This window comes from Rosa chinensis, chromosome 2 (genome assembly GCF_002994745.2).
Source record: "Rosa chinensis cultivar Old Blush chromosome 2, RchiOBHm-V2, whole genome shotgun sequence".
Lineage (NCBI taxonomy): Eukaryota > Viridiplantae > Streptophyta > Magnoliopsida > Rosales > Rosaceae > Rosa > Rosa chinensis.
Genome location: NC_037089.1, coordinates 50,382,012 through 50,401,406, shown reverse-complemented (window position 1 = coordinate 50,401,406; position 19,395 = coordinate 50,382,012). Strand labels below are relative to the sequence as shown.

The window sequence follows — 19,395 nt, the reverse complement described above, 5'->3', positions numbered from 1 at the left end:
CGCGTGGCTTTTTTGGATTTTTATTATAGTCGATGGATAATACGTTTTGTTTAATTTTTAATTTGTAGTACGAAAAGTAATAATAGGGTTTGTAGGTTTGGATTGGTTGAGGAAAGTGTAGCCGACGCGCGTTGAGAGGAAGGTGAGTGGGGTATGCAAGAATTGGGGGCAGATAGGGAAGATGGTGATGTTTGTTACTTAATGAGGCGGCACGTTTCGCTTAGGACGTGGGAATTAAAGAGAAATTCTTAGGTGGGGTTTCCCTACTACGTGGCTTTAGGGTCATTCAATCAAAAGAAAGAAAATTTTTCCTCTTTTCCAAAACTGCCTCTGCTCCCTAATTATACAATACCCAAAAGACCCCTTGCTGGACAGTGATTGGTCGGCCGCACCCGCACCGCCACGCTAGTCTTTGTCGGCATTAAATCAAGACCATTCATGGCATTGAATCATTGACGGCTTGATGCTTTTTTTTTGTTGGAGAGCATAAGCCAATTAGACTACAATGAGATGAAGTTCCTTGTCAGTGAAATTCTAAGCATATTTTACCAATGAAGACATTGTGTTGGTTGAGATAGTGTTCATGTTGTCATCTTAGCTTTACAATAACTAGCCTTCTTGCACTCGCCTTACGCGTGCGGAAGATCTGCGCTCGCGCGTGCGAAGGGTCTCTTCTATTGTTTACATGTATTCAATTTTGTTACAATTTATACATTGATACTTGACTTCGTTAATTTTGATTAAAAAAAAATCTGCTTGATATCTGCATACAGTTTTCTTATTTACTATATTACTTGTTCTATTTAATATGTAATTATTTTTGTTTTTTTCTTTAATAGCTTGTGCAGAAGGGCCACGCTCGTTCATTCATAAATCTTTCTTATCTACCATATTACTCGTTTCAAGTTAATAGATGATAAACAGCCTTTGTTATTGTAGATATTGTGTTTGTCAACCGCAAGTGTATAGAAACTAAATATCATAATATTTTGCAAAATATTTACATAGAAACGTCAACTTGACTATGACGTACAATTTTTTTTTTTCATTTACCTATTTTGTTTATAGACCACTTATAAGATAGTACAATATGAAATGCCACACCTCCAATGGCTCTGTCCAACTCAAAATTACAACCATAATCCATGTATCTTAAATACAAACTAATGCTCAATCTCTACTAAAAAAGATATCAGCAAGAGAGATAGTCAGTTGCCTTGTATCTACTGCAGTTCAACCTTGATGGTTGTTATATACTCTCCTCTACTCGATCAGTTACAAACAATTCAGCATTACTGGGCAAGGGCTTGCACATTCCAGATCCTCCTGTTGCTGCATTACAATTTAAGCAGAAGTATTCTCACTAATGAAAATGCCCAAAAAAAAAAAAAGAAGAAGTAAATGACAGAAAATCCCAACTTCACTTAATCAAACAATCAAATGCAATATACTTATTGCTAATATCCTAAGGTTCGAACTCTTTTATCGCACCATCTATCAAGTTTGTCTCTAAAGTATGAACCATACATTCTGATTGAAATTTTGAAACAACAAATTCAAAGACAAAAAGGAACACGCACCCAACAAAGTTCCTTTCCAACACATCCCCACATTTAAACCTAGAAACAACCTCGTGCAGTAATATTTGAATGCTTGAATCAATGAGATGATCTAAGACTAAAAAGACCTGTATGGTGAAGATCCTATCTTCGAACTGCACTTCTTTCGTCAAGAAATCGGCTCCAGTAGTCACCTCTTATTGATTACTGAACTTTTTATTAACATATATATCTATACGAATTATGGTCAAGAAAAAGCAAAATTGCTCTATCTAAACAACATAACACAATACCTTTGAAATTAAACAGGTAATCACTAAAACAAATTAACTCATTCATCAAAGAAGTCTTCCCAACCCTGTGAAACACACTATCTGCACACACTATCTGTAAAACAAATTAACTTATTCATCAAAGAACGTCTGCTTCCCCTTCAATGAAGACCAAAGAAAGTAACAAAAACGAACATCTCTTCTGATCTTGAAACTGACCAAATAATAGAGACGTGCAACATAACTTTCACTTTGAACCTGTTAAAACAAAAAATACAGAAACAAATATTTAAGTTGTTAAAACATCGAGGTTTTTTCTGTAATTATCTTCCTTGTAAATGGATTGAAAATCAAAGAGAAAATGAAAAAATAATTATGGATTGCAGGTCGAAAGAGAAAAAGAAAAAATTATGATCGAGAAGTAGGACTAAGAGTTGACATATTGAACAACTAACCTAAAAAAACTAATTGCAATTCCCTGCACCAAGAAAGCAACAACATTTAAAAAGCACAAACTCGCAAGATTGAATATATGTTTTCTATTCATTGAAGCAGGGAATGAAATGTTTTGTCACCACTTAAACACTACAAACATAATTCTGTAAACTGTTTATCAAAAAAAAAAAAAAATTCTGTAAACTTCTGCATTTGCCTACTCTCTGCAAGAAGAAACACAAAATCAAAGTATGAATTTTGAACCGATTCAAGCAAATTACTTAACCATTGACAAAGAATATTGATTAACCAAAAACTAAATCAGCAAGGCTCACACATAAGTGCAATCTATGCTAGAGCAGATCGAATTGCAATCAAGTGCAGAATTGCAATCTATATATCCAAAGAACAATTAGCAAATTATACCGGAATTTGAAATTTTGAACCGAATAATGATGGTTGATAACTTGATATTCTTCTTTTCCTTTTTGTTTGATTTTCCGCTTTTCGTCTTTATGGACTTCGTTTCTCCTTTTATATAATCTGTATCTAGCAGTTGAATCCATCTTTTCTCGGATCATCTCCCACGATGTCCAAAGTCTTGTTTGTGAAGAAGTTCGTGCGTATGGTAGTTATGGCAGTTTTTGTGCGTCCCCTTTTTTCCCCCTTCTCTCTCGATCGTCTTCTGTAGGTGTATAGTATTTGTTTTACCATAATGCCCATCAAAACTATTTTTCCTTTTTATTTACGTGGTGATGTCTAATGTGGTTTTTTGGGCATTCACAATTTTGGTGAAGCCTTTGACACCAAAAGGATTGCTTGAAATATTTAATCTCAAATGGAAAGGATTGCTTGATACTTGAAATATTTAATCAAGAAGCCTTTGACACCAAATGGAAAGGATTGCTTGAAATATTTCGACTTAGGATTCGACTTAGCATGAGATAGTGTTCATGTTGTCATCTTAGCTTTACAATAACTAGCAACGTGCCCGCGTTTCTCGCGGGTGATAATGTGGTATTAATGGAAAATAGATCGACTATTTATTTTTTGGACATAAAATAGTGATGGCTTGGGTATTTTTTCAATTTACTCTTTTATTTATGTATATTTTATTAACTTAATTTGATAATTATATTATTGAAGGGTATTATAGGCACTTTTAAAATTTGGTGAAGCCTTTGACACCAAAAAAGGGCCTCCAATTATAGTAGTAGAGATGAGTGTTCTGCATAAGAGAATATATAGGTTGATTTTGTTGACCTTCTCACATGCTTTTCCACTAAATTAGTTTCCTATTTACATTTGACTCGCACACTGTGAGGGTGATTTTGTAATTTGGACCTTTTGCATCAAGACCCTCTTGATTAAGCGAGACTAGGCTCAAAATTGTTCAAAGGTTGGACCTGAGAACAACTTCGTTGTAACCCACTAGATGATAACAGCAGTGATTGGAGTTAGACGATAACAGCAGCAACTGGAGTTGATTTCACGAGAATATAAATTATAGGTAGATATGGTGTGAGAGCTAGATGCCTGGGAGTTTAGCAGAGAGAGAGAGAGTTCCAGCAGTGACATGATTTCTAGGTTTTGGGTTAAGGTTTATTGGGATGAATTGATGGCTAGGGGTTCAGAGATAGAGCTTGCTATCTTGCTTGATGTTTCTGGGTTGTTGTCAAAAATGGTACGTGAAGCACCAATACCAGCAGCAATCTTGATGTTTTTGGTTTGGGGAAGAAGATGGTTTCAACGGGCTTTGGGCTAGAAGCTGCTGTAATGGACTTTGGGTAATGAGCTTCGGGTAAAGAAATAACTCTAGTGGGCTTTAGGTTTTGCTGGGCTTGCTTTCATCTCTCTACTAGCCTTTGTTAAGGTTCTAGACCCTCAAGCATGAATTTTGGTCCCCAAGCCCAAAATTGTCGATAGGCCTTAACTTAACAATAGACCTCACAGAATCCGTTACCTTCCACACCACATCCCGCCATATAAGCCCCAAACATAGCTTGGGCCTACATGTATTGCGTGGTAATTAAGCATATCAGCTGCTTTGAAGAGACATGTTAGTTGTTTGAGAATTTGGGCTTGTTGCATCTCTTGCTAACTAGAAGGCTTCCTTTTGGCATGAAATGAGCTTGCTTGAAGGCTCAACTAGGTTGATGTCTCGTCCCTTTTGCTTGTCATTTGTTAAATTTAACTTGTGGAAATTTGGGTATCAACACACACAAATTAGATATATACAATACAAGTCACTGAAGTTTTTTATGCCTCTCTCGTTAATAGGATACAAGCAAGAAGTCCTCAATGGAGTTGATCAACCAAGTTTCACCCATCAAGGTTGAGGGCAGGATTGTTGCATGTGAAGGGGATACCAATCCCGCACTTGGTCACGCAATTGAATTCATATGCCTTGACCTTCATGAGCCGGCTATCTAGTACATTCAGGATCACCACCACTAGAAACATGGCAGTGATAGTTCAGCAAGTTCGCTCCTCAAGTTCCTTGGCAGTTCTTATTTGAAACCATTTCATAAACAAGTTCAATTTGCAATGATAATACCTTATGTGCTTCTTAATCAGTGAAATAAGAAGCTCGTGATATGTCTTCTATGGAGTGGAAAGCTTGATAAGTCACCATATTGTCACCTATTATCCAAGGCCATCTGGGACAAAGTGACTGGGGAGCTAACCAGGCAATTCTGCAATATTCTTGGCCAGTCTTACGAGAGCCCATTGAGCATGACTATAGCTATTAGGGTTCAGGGGTTGCCACCTCTTCTCAAGTTACAAATGTAATGGTAGGGAAGAGAAATGAATGGCAGTCTATGAAGCAGTTGCTTGTGCTAGTGGAGTTAGACCGTGAGTTTTAGTTCCATTCTATTTTTGTTTATCTGGTCTCCAAGGAACAAACAACCGAAGAAAATCCATCTATGTTGATGTCATCTTGACATGTGCTTTGTAAGCAGTCTATTACAAAGGTGTCAAAGAACGGCACAAAAATTTCAAATGTCCTTACTGTCCTTCTGATATCGATTCTGCACGGTGTAGGTAGCTCTTTTTCTGCTGCATCTGTGGGGCTATTGACAGAGGAATTGACACAATATTTGAGTTTTAGTATAACAATGTATTGCTTCCCCCTTGAGTACCTAGAATACCATCATGTTAGTATGATCAGCTTGCTAGTTGCTTATGGAAAGAGCTATAAACTGATCTGTTCTTGTCACTTTGTTCTTTTCCTCTCTATATTGAATGAAGTAGCCTAAACTTTTTTTTTCAGGGACGGACTCTTTTACAAGACACTCTTTTTCAATTGTAAAGACAAGCAGGTATTGCTCACACTTTCTAGTTGTCTAAACATCACTCAGTCCTTGGCTGCTTTAAACAATCTTAGGCTATAACATCAATTTCAGTTTTGTTTAGGTGGTGCACTATGTATTCTAACTTCTTTATGCTAATTTGTGTGTTTCAATATGGCTAATTCTATCTACTCGGATCATTCTCTTATGACAAGGCAATCCAAGTATGGTCATGGCTCTAGCTAGAAATAAAGCAAATCTGGCAGAGTGAAGGAAAGTGGAAGCAGAGGTAATTATCATTTTCTGTTTCTTTATCTTGCTTACTGGTTGAATTTTATCCAGCTCTTGATTGTTTGTGTCAAATTTTTTTTATCTTGATTCATCAAGGATAAAACAATTTAATATGAAAATAATTCTATTGATATGCTTAGTTTCATTCTTTGCATAGTAATGTTTGTGTTTCTATTGATGTTGGACTATAATTTACAGTCTCATTCTTATGGCAACTGTCCCTGCATCATGAATCTGATTTAGCCATCATGATCATCCTTTCCTTGTAATTGTGGCTTGAAGGAAAATTGTATCTAGTGTATGTTTTCTTTTATTTCCCTCTCTAGGTCAGTGATTTTCCCATTTTGTTAGCAGTAGCAGCCGTACAATGGATCTATAAAGGTTATGCAAATGGTTTCATCTATTCAAGATGTCTACTAGTATAAGCTACACTCTATATTTGGCTTCATTTTGTTGACTGGTTCTTTACTTCCTTGTGGGTGCTTCTTTGTTTAATCCTTCTTACAATGTGTTGTAATTTTTCTTTTCAATTACTGTAATTGTAATTTTTCTTTTCAATTACTGTAATTGTAATTTTCCCCTCTTTTTCTTGAGTGGCTGAGTAAATCTCCTATTCAATATTTGCATTATCATCTCATCAAGCTCTGCATGTAGCCTTGTCTATTAGTGCAAGACATATATGTTGGAAAATTTAGTCGATGGATGCTATTTTCATCACCGGATTTCATCTCCTACAAAATCACATAAATACAATATATTAATAACAAATAACAATTATCATTTCGTTGTGATAATAGACTAAAATACCAAGAATCATAACACTTATTTATTGGATTTGTAGGCTTCAGGAGGACAGATCATTCAAAAAGAGTTTGTGGTTGAGGCGTGTAAACATTGCCTTTAAGAGTAGATTTCGCCTCTCGGAGATAATGTCTCGGTGTAGCAGGTTTGTGGCGTCGTACCCTCCAGGGTACAACAACCTCGATCCTTGTAGGTGTACACTCACAATACTCGGATTGTATCGAACAGCTTGAAACTTTCTTTTAATGGAATAGATAAATTAAAGAAAATACATGAATACTTTGAGCTTGAAAAGGTAATAAAGGAGATTGAATTTCTGTTATGTGTAAGACCAAGAAGTGATAGGTATATATAGTAGATGAAAAGACTTAGAGATATTATGCAAATTTAATAAGATAATTATTGAAATATCATAACTCCCGTAACCTTAATATGCCCTAATATTATGAACATAATAAATTAGTAATGGTTTAGAATAAATGTCTAGTAAATAGTTTTTCAATGAATTGGGAGTTACACAAAGTATTTTGAAATATCGAATTAAAATTTCCAGACTTCCCTTATCTAATAGTTAATCAATGATAGGCATTGCTTATATATAAAGCCTTTCCCCAATCACTATTTTATTAGGAAGGCATGTTAGGTTAATAATCAAATTAAGAGTTCTGGCTACTGCAATAAATCAAAGCTCATGCCATTGCAGCTTAAGTTTCCCTCAAAACACAAGGAGTTGCCTCCCAAAAGTAACCAAAACACAGAAAGCTTTAAAATCAATTTTTTGATTCAAAACTCCATCTGTTTACTGAAACAGTAAAACCCCTAGTTAGTAAAAAACGGGACGCGTATAATTCGGCAAAGAAACGTACGTGTATTATTCGGTTTACCTAGTCTAACGATACGGTCAAATATTCGGTCAAAAAAATGCGATACGGCAAATTTATAAGTTTGAATTATACATGTATAATTCGGCAAGTAGTAGAAAAAACGGGTTCAAAAATATGGATATATAAAACACTATTTTTGTAAGAAAATAACTAATAATCTACTCTAAACTCTTGCTTTGTTTTATATCATTTATGATATGTAATAAAACATGAAAAAAGGATATGGCACCCAAGTAAAATATAATCAGGCGCTTGAATTACAATACGCTATATAGAACTTTTTCTTTAGTTATACGCATACTGAAGTTTTATACGCATTTTAATTAACTAGCGCTTTAATTTTTTTTTTTCATATTCCAAGTATTTTTACTCCGTATAAAACGGATACGTGTATAAAACGTGTTTTTAAAGGTCGAACTCAATAATACGCGAAAAAACCTGAGTCTACAATTTCAATAAACCGTACTGAAGTTTTTTTCAATTATACGCGTATTAACTAACTAGGTTAAAACCTTTTAAGAAATAAGTATGTGCAAAATTGATAGGATGAAACTTTGGGTTTGCTTCTTAAATTATTTAGCCTTTAAATTGCCCCATTTGTGTGTTTCACTTTTATCCTATCACTTGTGTAATTGTGCACAGAAACACCATAAGTCCAACATCAGAAGCTTCAAAAGATAGAAGTTGAGGTAACTATTTGAGAAAGGAGCAAGGGAAACGAAGTAGCAACGCTAATTTGAACAATATGGGATTAGGGGGAGTAAGAAAAGCCAAACCAAATGTGTTTGATGAAATACAGAAGTGTATTGCAGGAAGCAATTGAAAGAGTTAAAGAACTCACAACTTGATTTCCAGTACAACATAATATGACATCAAAACCAGATCAAAAGTATTTAGCTAAAAGACAAGTTGACCTTAACCCCCTATGTAACATGCATGCTCGTCACTCTAATCTGCATTTTAACATTCTTTCCTATGAAGCCAATGAAATTATTTGATAAGAAGGGCATTTAACACAATCGCATAACATTCTCTACATATATAATTCAGATTGGAGCAAGCTTAGAATTTGAGAAATTTGTGCTAGCACGGCAACCCTTCTCTCTCCCGGCCTTGTGCTTCAAGCCTTCAATTATGCCTCCTGGGAGCATAATGGTTCAAGAACACGCAGAGAGGTGTAATTGTAAAGTGGGTGAGCAAAATGGTTGACGTCCAATTGTAGGTTAAAGAGAAGGGAACCTGGTGAGAGTGAGAATATGAGGAATTAAGGTCTTGTAAGCGTGTACGGTGAACCCAAGCGTCGTCTGCTTCCCCATTGTACAGAAAGAAGACAAAGACAATAGTAACCCGATGTAAAATCCGGGCCCAAAGAATAAAACCAGGCAAAAACCCCTCCAAATGTCTCTTCTTCATCATTTTCGACGATGATGGCTCTCCGACTGAGAACCAACCACCGAACCCTCACAAACCCATCTCTCATTCACCTCTTCTCGACTTCCTCCCCAGACCCATCCGACTCAACCGACCCAACTGAACCCAACCCCCAGTCCGACTCCTCCTCTCTCTCCAATTACTTCAGCGATGTCAAAGCCAGCCTCAGGCAACAGTCACAGTCCCAGTCCCAGTCACAGCAACTACACTTCAGACCCACTTCTCAGAACAACAACCCTTCTCTCTCCCGGCCTTCCAAGGCTGCCTCTTTGGAGGAAATCCGCAAAAACCTTGCGGAGTTTCGGCTTCGATCCATTGGGCCAAACCCCACTGAATCAAACTCTGCACCTCCACCTCCACCTCCACCTCCGAACCCCATTTCGTTTGAGAAGCTCTATAACAAAGGCGTGAGCAGCCGCAAGATGGAGTTTCAGACGGTTCGGGAGAGTCTGAAGCTCATAAGGCCCAATGCGAATGAGCAGAATGAGAGGAAGGGTAGGGGATTGTCGTTGTTGAGGTCCAAAAGTTTGGATATGAATCCGAGCCAGGATGTGGGTGTTAGGAAGGGAGCACTTACAAGTTTGTTTGGTAAGGAGAAGGAGAGAAGTGGAGAGAAGAGCTTGGATGCATTGAAGACTGAGTTTGTGAAGATTTATAGCTATAAAGAGTTGGGGGAGAAGCTGAGGAAGTTGAGGCCCGAGGAAGGGAAGGAAGGGGGCGGGTTTACATTGGGGGAGTTCAGTGAGAGGTTGGTCAAGTTGAGGAAGATGGAAGAGAATGAGTCCGAGTCTTGGGTTGGGGGATTGAATACTAACTTGACGCAGAGCTTGTTGAAGATAGCCGCGGAGGAGAAGCATAGGAAAACTCCGAGTGAGTAAGCCATTTTTTGCTGTTTTGATTGGGGTTGATGTTAAGTTTAATAGTTTATTTTTATAGAATTAGAATGGTTTGTTTTGTAAGGTTTAGAAATTGTATATCAGCAGAAACATAATCATACTCATATCCACGATTAATATTGACAATATCTCCTAGGTGTCTAAAGAAACTTGCCCCAGTTCTAAATTCTAGATCATGGCCAGATTTTTTTTTTTTTTTGCTTCTCTAAATTAAAGAAAAGTCCTGGCTTATCAGTATGTGGAGCAAGATTAGTTAACAACTTGGAGCTTGCTCCTTGGAGTAATTTACACCTAAAGCTCGAACAAATATTTTGATGTTGTGCTTTATTGATTTTATTTTGGGGTCCTCTGCAACTTATTGATTTCTGTTGTTGTTTCAGTGCAGAGGCTTCATATGATAGATATAGGTCAAACTCCTGATTATATGATGAAACCCCCAAAGGAAGGCTTGGTTGAGAAGGCAAGTATATTTCTTTTAACTTTTGCATTACCTGTGACTTTTCACAATATTTCATAAATTCAATTTATCTTGGGGGAATTGATCGCAATTACAACTTCAATGTAGAAAACTCATGAACATTAACAAGTTAAAGGAAGACATTTATTGATTTTTATAATATATTTGTTTTCTGTTTTTGATGATATGGAATTGTTATAAATGCATATGGAATGAATTTTCAGAATAGCTCTTTCTTAAGGTCCTGAGTACTATCCTGATAGAAATGGAGACAGTCATTGATCATTATGTACATTCATACAGTAGAAGATGTAACTCGACTGGTCTTGGTATTATCGGTTATATATATATAGGTAGCACACAGTTGCGTTACTCTAGGTCTTCTTAAGTTCATAATGTATCTATCTATTGGAAAGTGTCTGTTTGTGGAGAGTTTAATGTCAGTTATATTGTTATAGTTCTCATATGAGGTAATATTGTCAATGATGATCCATATTCAGCAGTTTGGTGCCTAATCTATGTCTATGTTGAATGCAGTATTTCCATCCAGCTAACATGTCTTCTGCAGAAAAGCTGAAAATTGAGCTTGGCAAAGTTAGAGATGAGTTTAAAATGTCAGAGTCAGATTGTGGTTCTGCACGAGTTCAAGGTATAGGTTTTGATATTGTATTGTACTACACCTTTTTTTAAGTCATAGAATAATGCAAAAAATGCATTCTCATTCTTACTATACAAGTGTAACTTTAATTTTTATCCATGGCACGCAATTCCTAATGTTTAAGAAGTCTTGCTTCCTCATAACTTAATATTTTTAACATTTATATATCTGTACATCACTACTAGTTAATATACTGTCATACTATTAGAGGAGGACAGAAAAGGTAATAGGGGTTAATCTATGCAGAAAGATGTCTCAAACCTAATATGTGGTTGGCCACCGATTTTCAATTTTTAGTGCAGATTTGTATCTGGCTAGTTTCTTTGAATGGTGTACTCCCCCTTTATTTTGATATAGGAAACTATTATGATAGTTACACACCAAGAACTAAAAAAAAACATCGTCTAAGTAACTGTCATTAAGATGTTCTTCATCAGTAGAATGAACTCAAGGGGAAGAAAACTAAGAAATCTGAGAAAACAGAAAGATATGACAAATGCTTGAATTTTTGACTTGATAAGAAAAGAAGCTTGAAAAGTTTGGGAGATAAGCTTTGTGGTTTTTGGATTCCACAATGGTGTTTGAATTTTATAGTGTCTACATAATGTTAAGGGCTCACACCAGTTCTTTCCATGGAGGACTGTTTGGTGTGCTAAATTACTGCTTAAGGTGGCTTTCTTTGCTTGGTCTTTGGCATGGGGTAGGACCTCACTTTCCAAAATTTGAGGAAGAGTGGCATCATCTTAATTAGCAGTTTTTTAATGTGCAAAAATACCAAGGATTACTACCTCTTGTAATACTGCAGGTGGCTTTAGAGTTCTGGTGTTCTTTCCTCTTATTTTTCTCTCTTTTTTGAGGTTCAGTTGGTTACATCTGGTGCAGTGAAGAATTTTTTTTGTTAAAGATTCAGTGAATGTTTTCCTTTGGGCCCGAACAGGATATATAGTATAGAGTTTTAATACAGAGTCTCGTGATTTATGGTAAAGGAATCCCTTGAGTATATATGGAGGGAAACAAAGCAACAACTGATGGTAATATGGTCCTAGTTAGAGACTTTAAGCGCTCCAAGCACTACACGCACATTCTTTTTGCTTGTTTTTGATCAAAGATACCTCTATCGATTCACAACAACCTTAGACTGTAGTTTTATAGGACTTAATGTTGTGTCTCAATTGAGTTTCTTCATCTTTCTTTGGTTGTGAATAAGATTCTTTTCCTTATCTGAAAGGGGAGGGAGAGAACAAGGTGAAAAATTGGTATTTGGTTTATAGCTGGAAACTGGTTAAGAATACAAATTCTTGTAGTTTGGACAGCAGCTACAATATTGATGATATTAGCATGTAGAAATTACTGGAAGGGAAAGAGCATTAAATTATGCTGATGTTAGGCTTTTGTTCATGTAACTAGAGGGAGAGGTTGTAATTGCAATTCAGAAAGGAAAACATACGATATGTTATTGTGTAGTACAGTGACCCAGAATAGTACTTCATTTTCCTTTATAAGTTAATGATCATCAATTGTGTTAAAGGTTGTATTCTGGGAATGGTAGAATACAGTAGGATTTGATGATGCTTAGGTGGCTGGAAATGAGAAAGGATAAATTAGTAGAAAACCTTTGGAACCTCACTATGGCTTTGTAGGAGTCTGCGATAGGTCCTTATAGCTTGTGATCTCATCATTTAAGATGAGAATGTCATGGCTTATGTTGACAGGGTCCATCTGAATTCTTGAACTGCATTGAGTCAATTTTAAAGGGGTCGCCTGAGCATCAGGCCTTGTAGTTGGTGCCTCTGGAGAGTAATCCACATCGATATGACACCTTAGTGTTCATAGTCTTGTGGGTTACTGCTAGAGTAGGGGCTGGTTGGGATGACTGCTGTTGTAGTTCTTAAGTTTATAATTTGGGGGTAGAATATGAACTTTAGGGTATAGAATTGCAGGGGAGGTCCCATATAATTTCTTTTAGGAATAGCAAATTTCTTTTTCTTTTCCTGGCTGGGAAAAAATAATATTTCAACTTTTCTGTAATTAGTAGACAAATGGTATGTTTTCTACTTGTGATACTTGTAGAGGTTCACTAACCCGTTTCTCTTCACTTTGCAGTGGCACAACTCACAACTAAGATCAAGCATCTATCTTCAGTTCTACACAAAAAGGTGACAACCATTGATTTGCTTTTAAATTTTGATTCATACTTAAAATAATATGTTTAGCATCTAATTCAGTAACAAGTTTCTGTCTCTTAAGTAACAAGTCTTATTTCTTTCGTAGGATAAGCATTCACTTAAGGGTCTTCAAGCAATGGTGCAGAGGAGGAAAAAGCTATTAAAGTATCTCCGAAGAACTGACTGGGACTCTTACTGCCTTGTTCTCTCCAAACTTGGTCTCCGGGACACGCCAGATGCCAAACAAGAGTACAAGAAACATTACAAGAATTAGAGCATTTGAATACGTTTTCTCGTTGTTTCGTCAGTAATTTACCTGTCTGGTCAACCATACATTCAAAATTCTGTATGGATAGAAAATGAAATAGATAGTTCATGTTGGTTTCATCTCCTTTTCTTTTCACTCCGTTTGAGTGTGTTGCAAGGCATAATTGTATTTCACATTGGTTCTTATCCGTTAGACTGATAGATGAAATTGAAAATGAAGCCCCCTAGATCAGTTTACCTCTCACATAACCTCCTATTTACGCCAATTTGGTTTTTCAGTTCTAGTTTCTAATGCATTCATTTTGCTGGTTCGTAATGCCCAATTGTTGCTCAAATTTGCATGCAAATCACACATGAGGGTTCCCTTAACCCAATGGCTCGTCCAATTCGACTAGAAACTAGGCGTATATCTTTCATACTTTCATGTGACTAAACTTCAAAACATCACATTGACCAAGAAATTTTGTGGCAAAATTTGATCCAATTTATCGTGATTGATTAGTTAACATGTTGGTTCCTATCTACACTAGCTAATTATAGAAATTAAAAACTTCAACCGTTCTGCATCTTGTGCATGTAATTGGCTCACTTTGAGGCGATTCTTGTAGGATAAGTAATCTGCCTGCAATTATTGACAAAAGTATAGTTACTTGTAAATTTGTAATTGATCGAAATTCATGTAGCAAATCCAAATTACAAATTGATATCAACATCCGAAACATCATCTACAAATTACCATAGCCAGTACATTGTTGTAAAAAAAATTGAGTTTACAGTATAAGATGAACAAAATCATATCATCATTCTCAGTAGACATGAAATATTAAAAATTTTGTTGAAAAGAATACTATAAAAGCTAGCCTTCACAAACAAGACAGCCATGACGCAAGAAATGGTTTCTTTGGCTCTCAGTAGGAACAGAGCCACCACAAGGTTGTACTATTTTCTTGAGTGACGGCCTTGAAAACACCATCCAAGGAATAATATCAACACTGACGTTATCACACGACCTCAAATTTATCTCCTTAATTTCTTTGCAGTTCGCCACCACTTGCTTCACCCCGTTTGCTGTCACATTCAGGCAGCCCGACAAGTCCAATTGCTGTAGCCTGGAACATCTTTTCCCAATTATAGCCAACATATCATCATCAATTCTCAATCCTCTTGCATACAATACCTCCAACTTGGGAAGCTCAAAGTCAATTGAAATATTCTTCATCAAACCACATTCATTTATCTCCAAATGCCTAATCCTAGAGCATCTCTTCAGAACTTCTACAATGCCGTCTTCTGTGATGTTTACACAATGGCTCAAATCAAGCAGCTCCAAATTTGGGCAAATGGATACATAGTTAGCAATAAACCCATTTCCCATTGAAGTATTTTGGGACAACATAAGAGACTTGACTCCAAGGTTTGGCATGACATCGGTTTCCAAGGCTTCATCCCCAACATTCGTTCCTACCATCTTGATTTCATTTAAAACCAGAGAGTTTCTTGTGAGGGTGTACAAGGTGACACCGGTGAGACTACTGCAATAGCTAAGGTTTATGTATGTGATACTATGAAGGGACATGGATAGCTCAATGATTTCATTATCTGTGAGAAAATAAGCTCCTTCAAGATCCAAGTACTCAAGAAACGGGTAATGACTCACCAAAAATGATATTCCAGCAAAAGTAAAACTTGTACAATTAGAAAGAACGAGCTTCTTCATAGGAAAACATGCTTCTGCTACTGAACATAGCAATTCATCCGAAACCACAGAGTCCGAAAAATCAATACCAGATAAAGCCCTGGAGCTTATCAATGAACATCCTACTGATCCAAAGCTCAACGAGGAATAACCTAACAAACAAATCAAAGACCCCCCAATTCCACAAACCGAAACACAACTCAATTGACAACAGGCACGGATCAGTTTAGCCACACCATTTTGTGTTATGAAATCACAGTAATGAATAACAACCTGGGTCAAAAGCACACAATGCTTGGACAGATGCACAAGGGAGAGATCAGTAATGAAGTGATTACCAGAAAGGTTGATCCTCCTCAGGCCCTTGAGATTCAATGTCAGTGAAAATATCCCAGAATCGGATATGGGCTTCCAATCCGATGACCCAGTTGAGGAATTGGTGGATCCAAATTCTGGGTAGCTAATGTCAAGCTCTTGGAGCAAAGGAAACGATTCTGCAATCAAGTTTAGATCACTGTCCTGTAAGAACTTGACCCTGGAGCAATCCAAACACTTCAAGTTCATCATTTTGGAGCCAAACACTCTTATCCCATTTACTGGCAAACATGTTTGGTTGGAGACATTGAGGGATTCCAGGTTCAACCCAGATATGGCAATTCGATAAAGAAGAGGGTTCATGTCGCCGCTGAACCCACTGAGGTCTATATGTTTCAGCCATCGGAATCTATGGAGAAGACGGGGGAGAATGGATTGGAGTGTTGAATCGGAGAGTTTGAGAGTGAGTAAGAGGCGATTGGTGATGTAGAGGAATTGCTTGGAGACCAGAGAGAGTGAGGAGAAGTGAGAAGGGTCGTCTAGAAGATTGAATATGTGTTCCCAGCATTCTCGTGGCAAATCTGATGAGTTTTCTGCCATTGCTTCTTCTCTTCTGAATCAAGATTTGAGAGAATTCAAATGACAGAAAGCTGGGATATAATTGGGATGGGGAAATAGGAGGTTGATAAGGCGTGGATTCATGTATGATGAGTCCCTGAAAGTGAAAGGTAACTTTGGCCAAGGACGTCCACTTTGGAGGGATTGCTTTTGGCCATTTCTTCAAATTTTCCGCTTTGGAGTCTGGATTATTCACATCTTTCAAATTTTCGCACAGGAGAATATCACAGATAATCACACAACTTTTACTTATTTAATACTTTGATCACTTATTTTTTAAATATATCACTTTGGTCACTCAACTTTAACTATGTTAATCACTTTAGTCACTTCGTTAATTTTTTTTGAACGAAAAAAATTTATCTACCGAAATATTAAAGATATTTTCAACCAACCAATTATGAAAAATTAAGAAATCTGAATTGGAATGAATGGAAGAAGTGATATAAAATGTCAATTCTGTGACTAAAGTGATTGAAAGAGTAATAGTTGAGTGACCAAAGTGATATATTTAAAAATTAAGTGACCAAAGTGTCGAATGAGTCATATTTGAGTGATCATTTGTGAAATTCTTCATTTTCGCACATTGTACCCGTAACATATTCCTCTACACTTTATCTATTTTTTTAAAGATGTCAATGAAATTTAAAATCACGAATTTAAGGTTTTAATTATGTTAGGTATCTAATGTTACGCTCGCAAACTTGGTGTGCAAGAAATATTTGCTTTTTAGGCCAGAATATGTTTTGCTGCGGTGGCTGGTGCTACATAATTTGCCCAATTATATAACCGACACAATCCAAACTTGTCAGGATTGTTGAGAGCTAAAACTAAAATAAAGTGGCATCCTCTTCCTGTTAATGCTTTCAAGATAAATTTTAATGCATTACTAAAAACAAAAGAAAAATCTTTTACATTGGCAACAAACCGTTACAAATACTAACTCTATTGCTGCACATAGTATTTGTAACAACAATTTTAGTTTTTGCTACATAATATAGAATACAATGTCAACTGTGACGGTAAAAATCCATAACGAAAGATATTGCGACGGCTTTGTTTCCGTACAAAAATGGCCAAATTATTTAATAAAGGTATAGTGGAAATTTCACACCATATATTTTGTCCCGCAAAGATGGTAAAATAAACCACAATTGTTATAAATGTATTGAATTATCAAAATACAAGACCGAATTTATCGTCGCTAAATTAACCAACAATTTTTTTTTTTTTTTCCGGAATGATTATACTTCAAACAAATATATGTTTTAGAAACATGCTCTTGTTCTTCTCTCGTGAAGGCGCCGCCAATTCTCAGCCTTCGCTCCCTTTTTCTGCATTTCTGATCCATTTCGGATCACTTTGAGGGTGATATTCTTGGCTGACGATGGCACCGGCACCCACCATCTCCAGCTTCACATGTGAGTTGGTTCTTGCGCCACCAGGGTCGACGGTTTCAGTGTCCACTCTGTTTCTTAAGACTCTAGTCTATCATCACTTCTTTCGAGGCGCAGCTCTCTGATGGGGTGGTCGCATCAGATGGAGGCAGGGACGTAGCCAGGAATCAAAAATGGGTTGGGCTAGTTTAAGCTATATAAAAATTTTGCGAGTTTCCAACACTATCACCGTTTGCACAACAAAAGCAAGGTATTCAATTAGCCAACCTTAGAGCAAGTTCACACGTTGGGTCAATAGGTCAAATCACTAGGTCACTGGGTCACTAAGTCAAGATATTGTTCACTGCCACTGGACATGTGTTTCCACCCGTTCTGTTTCTTGACCGGTTAGTTATTGTTCATTGAATTTTTTATTAATTTATTTATTGTAAAATTGAAATATATTTGATGTAAATAGATCATTTACATACTATTTGTAAGCCCCGAAAAATTCATCAAGCTTATTTTCAGAAATTTTCAAAAGGTTAAATCCTCTATTTATGAGTTGGATAATAAAGTACATGGCACAACGAGTTCGTGGGAATTGTTGGGAAATTTTTCGGGTACCTGAGCCATTTATAGTGATTTTATGAAGTTTTGGGATTTTAGAAATTATTAAAGGAAAAAGAAGAAATTTGTGCGGTGCAATCTGGGCCATTAAAATACCCACCACCTTGATCGTAGCCTTCCCAATTCAATTATTGGAGAGGCTATATATAAGATCATATCGGGTCAAACTTTGGCAGACCACAATAGAAGCTTCTAGGCTTCTGACCTGCAAGTGCGACCTAAAAACCCGGAAAGAAAATCCAACCGTGGCTCCACTATCTGGCCATATCCCGACAGTAGACCACCTGCATTCGATCCCTCTCCTCAGCGCCGACATCCTCCTGACGGTGGATTACACAATCAGCGACGGATGACGATGATATGAGGCTGGAGAAGATTGAAGTTTTTCAGCAATTTTGTGGCAATTTTTGGAGGCTCTGGTGACTGATTTAATTGCATGAGGTAGGAAAACTAATCCTCTCAACACGCTCTACATACTAATATTCTCGGTTTTTGTAATCGATCCAGTTTTGATGATTTGGTTTCTGGGTTGTCCACGGCTCCGTCGCTATTCTTCAACAGGCACCTGATACTTTTCGGCGCTAAACTATAAGAACATGGCCTCCACACGTGTTGCTTCTCGCGTCGCTCTCTCAACGTTTGGGCTTGGGCCAGCATGGAAACTGGCCTGTTTGGATCAATAATTTGGTCAATAGCTTCACCTTTTTCTTGGCTTGGGTCAATAAGTTCAATCTGAAGCTGGTCAAGAGACCAGTGGTGGAAGCAACTTTTTCTTGCATTTCTGTCACCACCTCAGCTTGCCTAGGTGGAGGCCGGTCAAAGGAGCACTGGTGAACTTGCTCTTATGACCTCATTAACAAAAAATTTCAGCATGTTTAGGAACTGTTAAAAGATACCATTGTGGGCACAAGTCAACAAAAAAATCATAAAAGGAGCAAACTCTTATTTTCATGTAAAGCCATTACAGCTTTCAGGGGCTAATCAGGCTTAGAGGAATGATGTTGTAGAAACAGGAGGAATTGATGAAGGTATTAAATGGTTCAATTAATGTATTCAATTCCTCTAAGCTTAAGGTACAGGGTAAACCCACAAACTCGAAACTAAATGGGTAGTCGAAAAGAGGAAGAGCGAAACGATAAGATCATACGAGGTTGATCAAATGGTAAACCCACAAACTCAAAACGAAATCTGAAGCTATAGCTCAAAACGAAAATGGAAAACAATTAAATTAAGAAGACCTTGATGGAACAGCTCAATGGTTTCTTCCTTGATTAATGTAAAGAGATCATGATCTTATCCTTAATTCCTTAAGAGTTATTAAAACTAAACAGAGCACTTGTGATTTGACATA

General features: G+C 36.9%; 2 protein-coding genes and 1 long non-coding RNA gene across 5 annotated transcripts; 1 reads left to right on the top strand and 2 right to left on the bottom strand.

The window, feature by feature from the left end:
* Positions 1-1,040: 1,040 nt before the first annotated feature.
* Positions 1,041-2,778, bottom strand: LOC121051376. Of its 2 annotated transcripts, none has more exons than XR_005805525.1 (3): positions 2,693-2,778; positions 1,688-2,089; positions 1,041-1,332 (listed from the first exon to the last, which is right to left on the bottom strand). It is a non-coding gene; the product is annotated as an uncharacterized LOC121051376 (long non-coding RNA). The 2 variants fall into 2 exon arrangements; XR_005805526.1 differs by having other exon boundaries at positions 2,287-2,750.
* A 6,009-nt stretch (positions 2,779-8,787) lies between these two features.
* LOC112183463 (37S ribosomal protein S28, mitochondrial) lies at positions 8,788-13,641 on the top strand. Of its 2 annotated transcripts, XR_005807350.1 has the most exons (6): positions 8,788-9,836; positions 10,243-10,322; positions 10,857-10,968; positions 11,964-12,008; positions 13,081-13,133; positions 13,249-13,280. XR_005807350.1 is itself a non-coding variant. In XM_024321843.2 (5 exons), exons 1-5 carry the CDS (start codon positions 8,960-8,962, stop codon positions 13,414-13,416), a joined length of 1,290 nt encoding a protein of 429 aa, XP_024177611.1. In that variant the 5' UTR covers positions 8,796-8,959; the 3' UTR covers positions 13,417-13,641. The 2 variants fall into 2 exon arrangements, 1 of the variants encoding a protein (XP_024177611.1); XM_024321843.2 differs by lacking the exon at positions 11,964-12,008 and having other exon boundaries at positions 8,796-9,836; positions 13,249-13,641.
* A 624-nt stretch (positions 13,642-14,265) lies between these two features.
* On the bottom strand, positions 14,266-16,020 carry LOC112184460 (F-box/LRR-repeat protein 2). Its single transcript, XM_024322724.1, has one exon. It carries the CDS (start codon positions 16,018-16,020, stop codon positions 14,266-14,268), a length of 1,755 nt encoding a protein of 584 aa, XP_024178492.1.
* Positions 16,021-19,395: the final 3,375 nt, after the last annotated feature.

Bases quoted from the DNA above. Each gene is read 5' to 3' on its own strand.
- LOC112183463 (XM_024321843.2), top strand. From the start codon at position 8,960: ATGATGGCTCTCCGACTGAGAACCAACCACCGAACCCTCACAAACCCA. The intron at 9,837-10,242 runs GTGAGTAAGCCA...TTGTTGTTTCAG, and splicing joins GAAGCATAGGAAAACTCCGA to TGCAGAGGCTTCATATGATA. The intron at 13,134-13,248 runs GTGACAACCATT...TTTCTTTCGTAG, and splicing joins CTTCAGTTCTACACAAAAAG to GATAAGCATTCACTTAAGGG.
- LOC112184460 (XM_024322724.1), bottom strand. From the start codon at position 16,020: ATGGCAGAAAACTCATCAGATTTGCCACGAGAATGCTGGGAACACATA.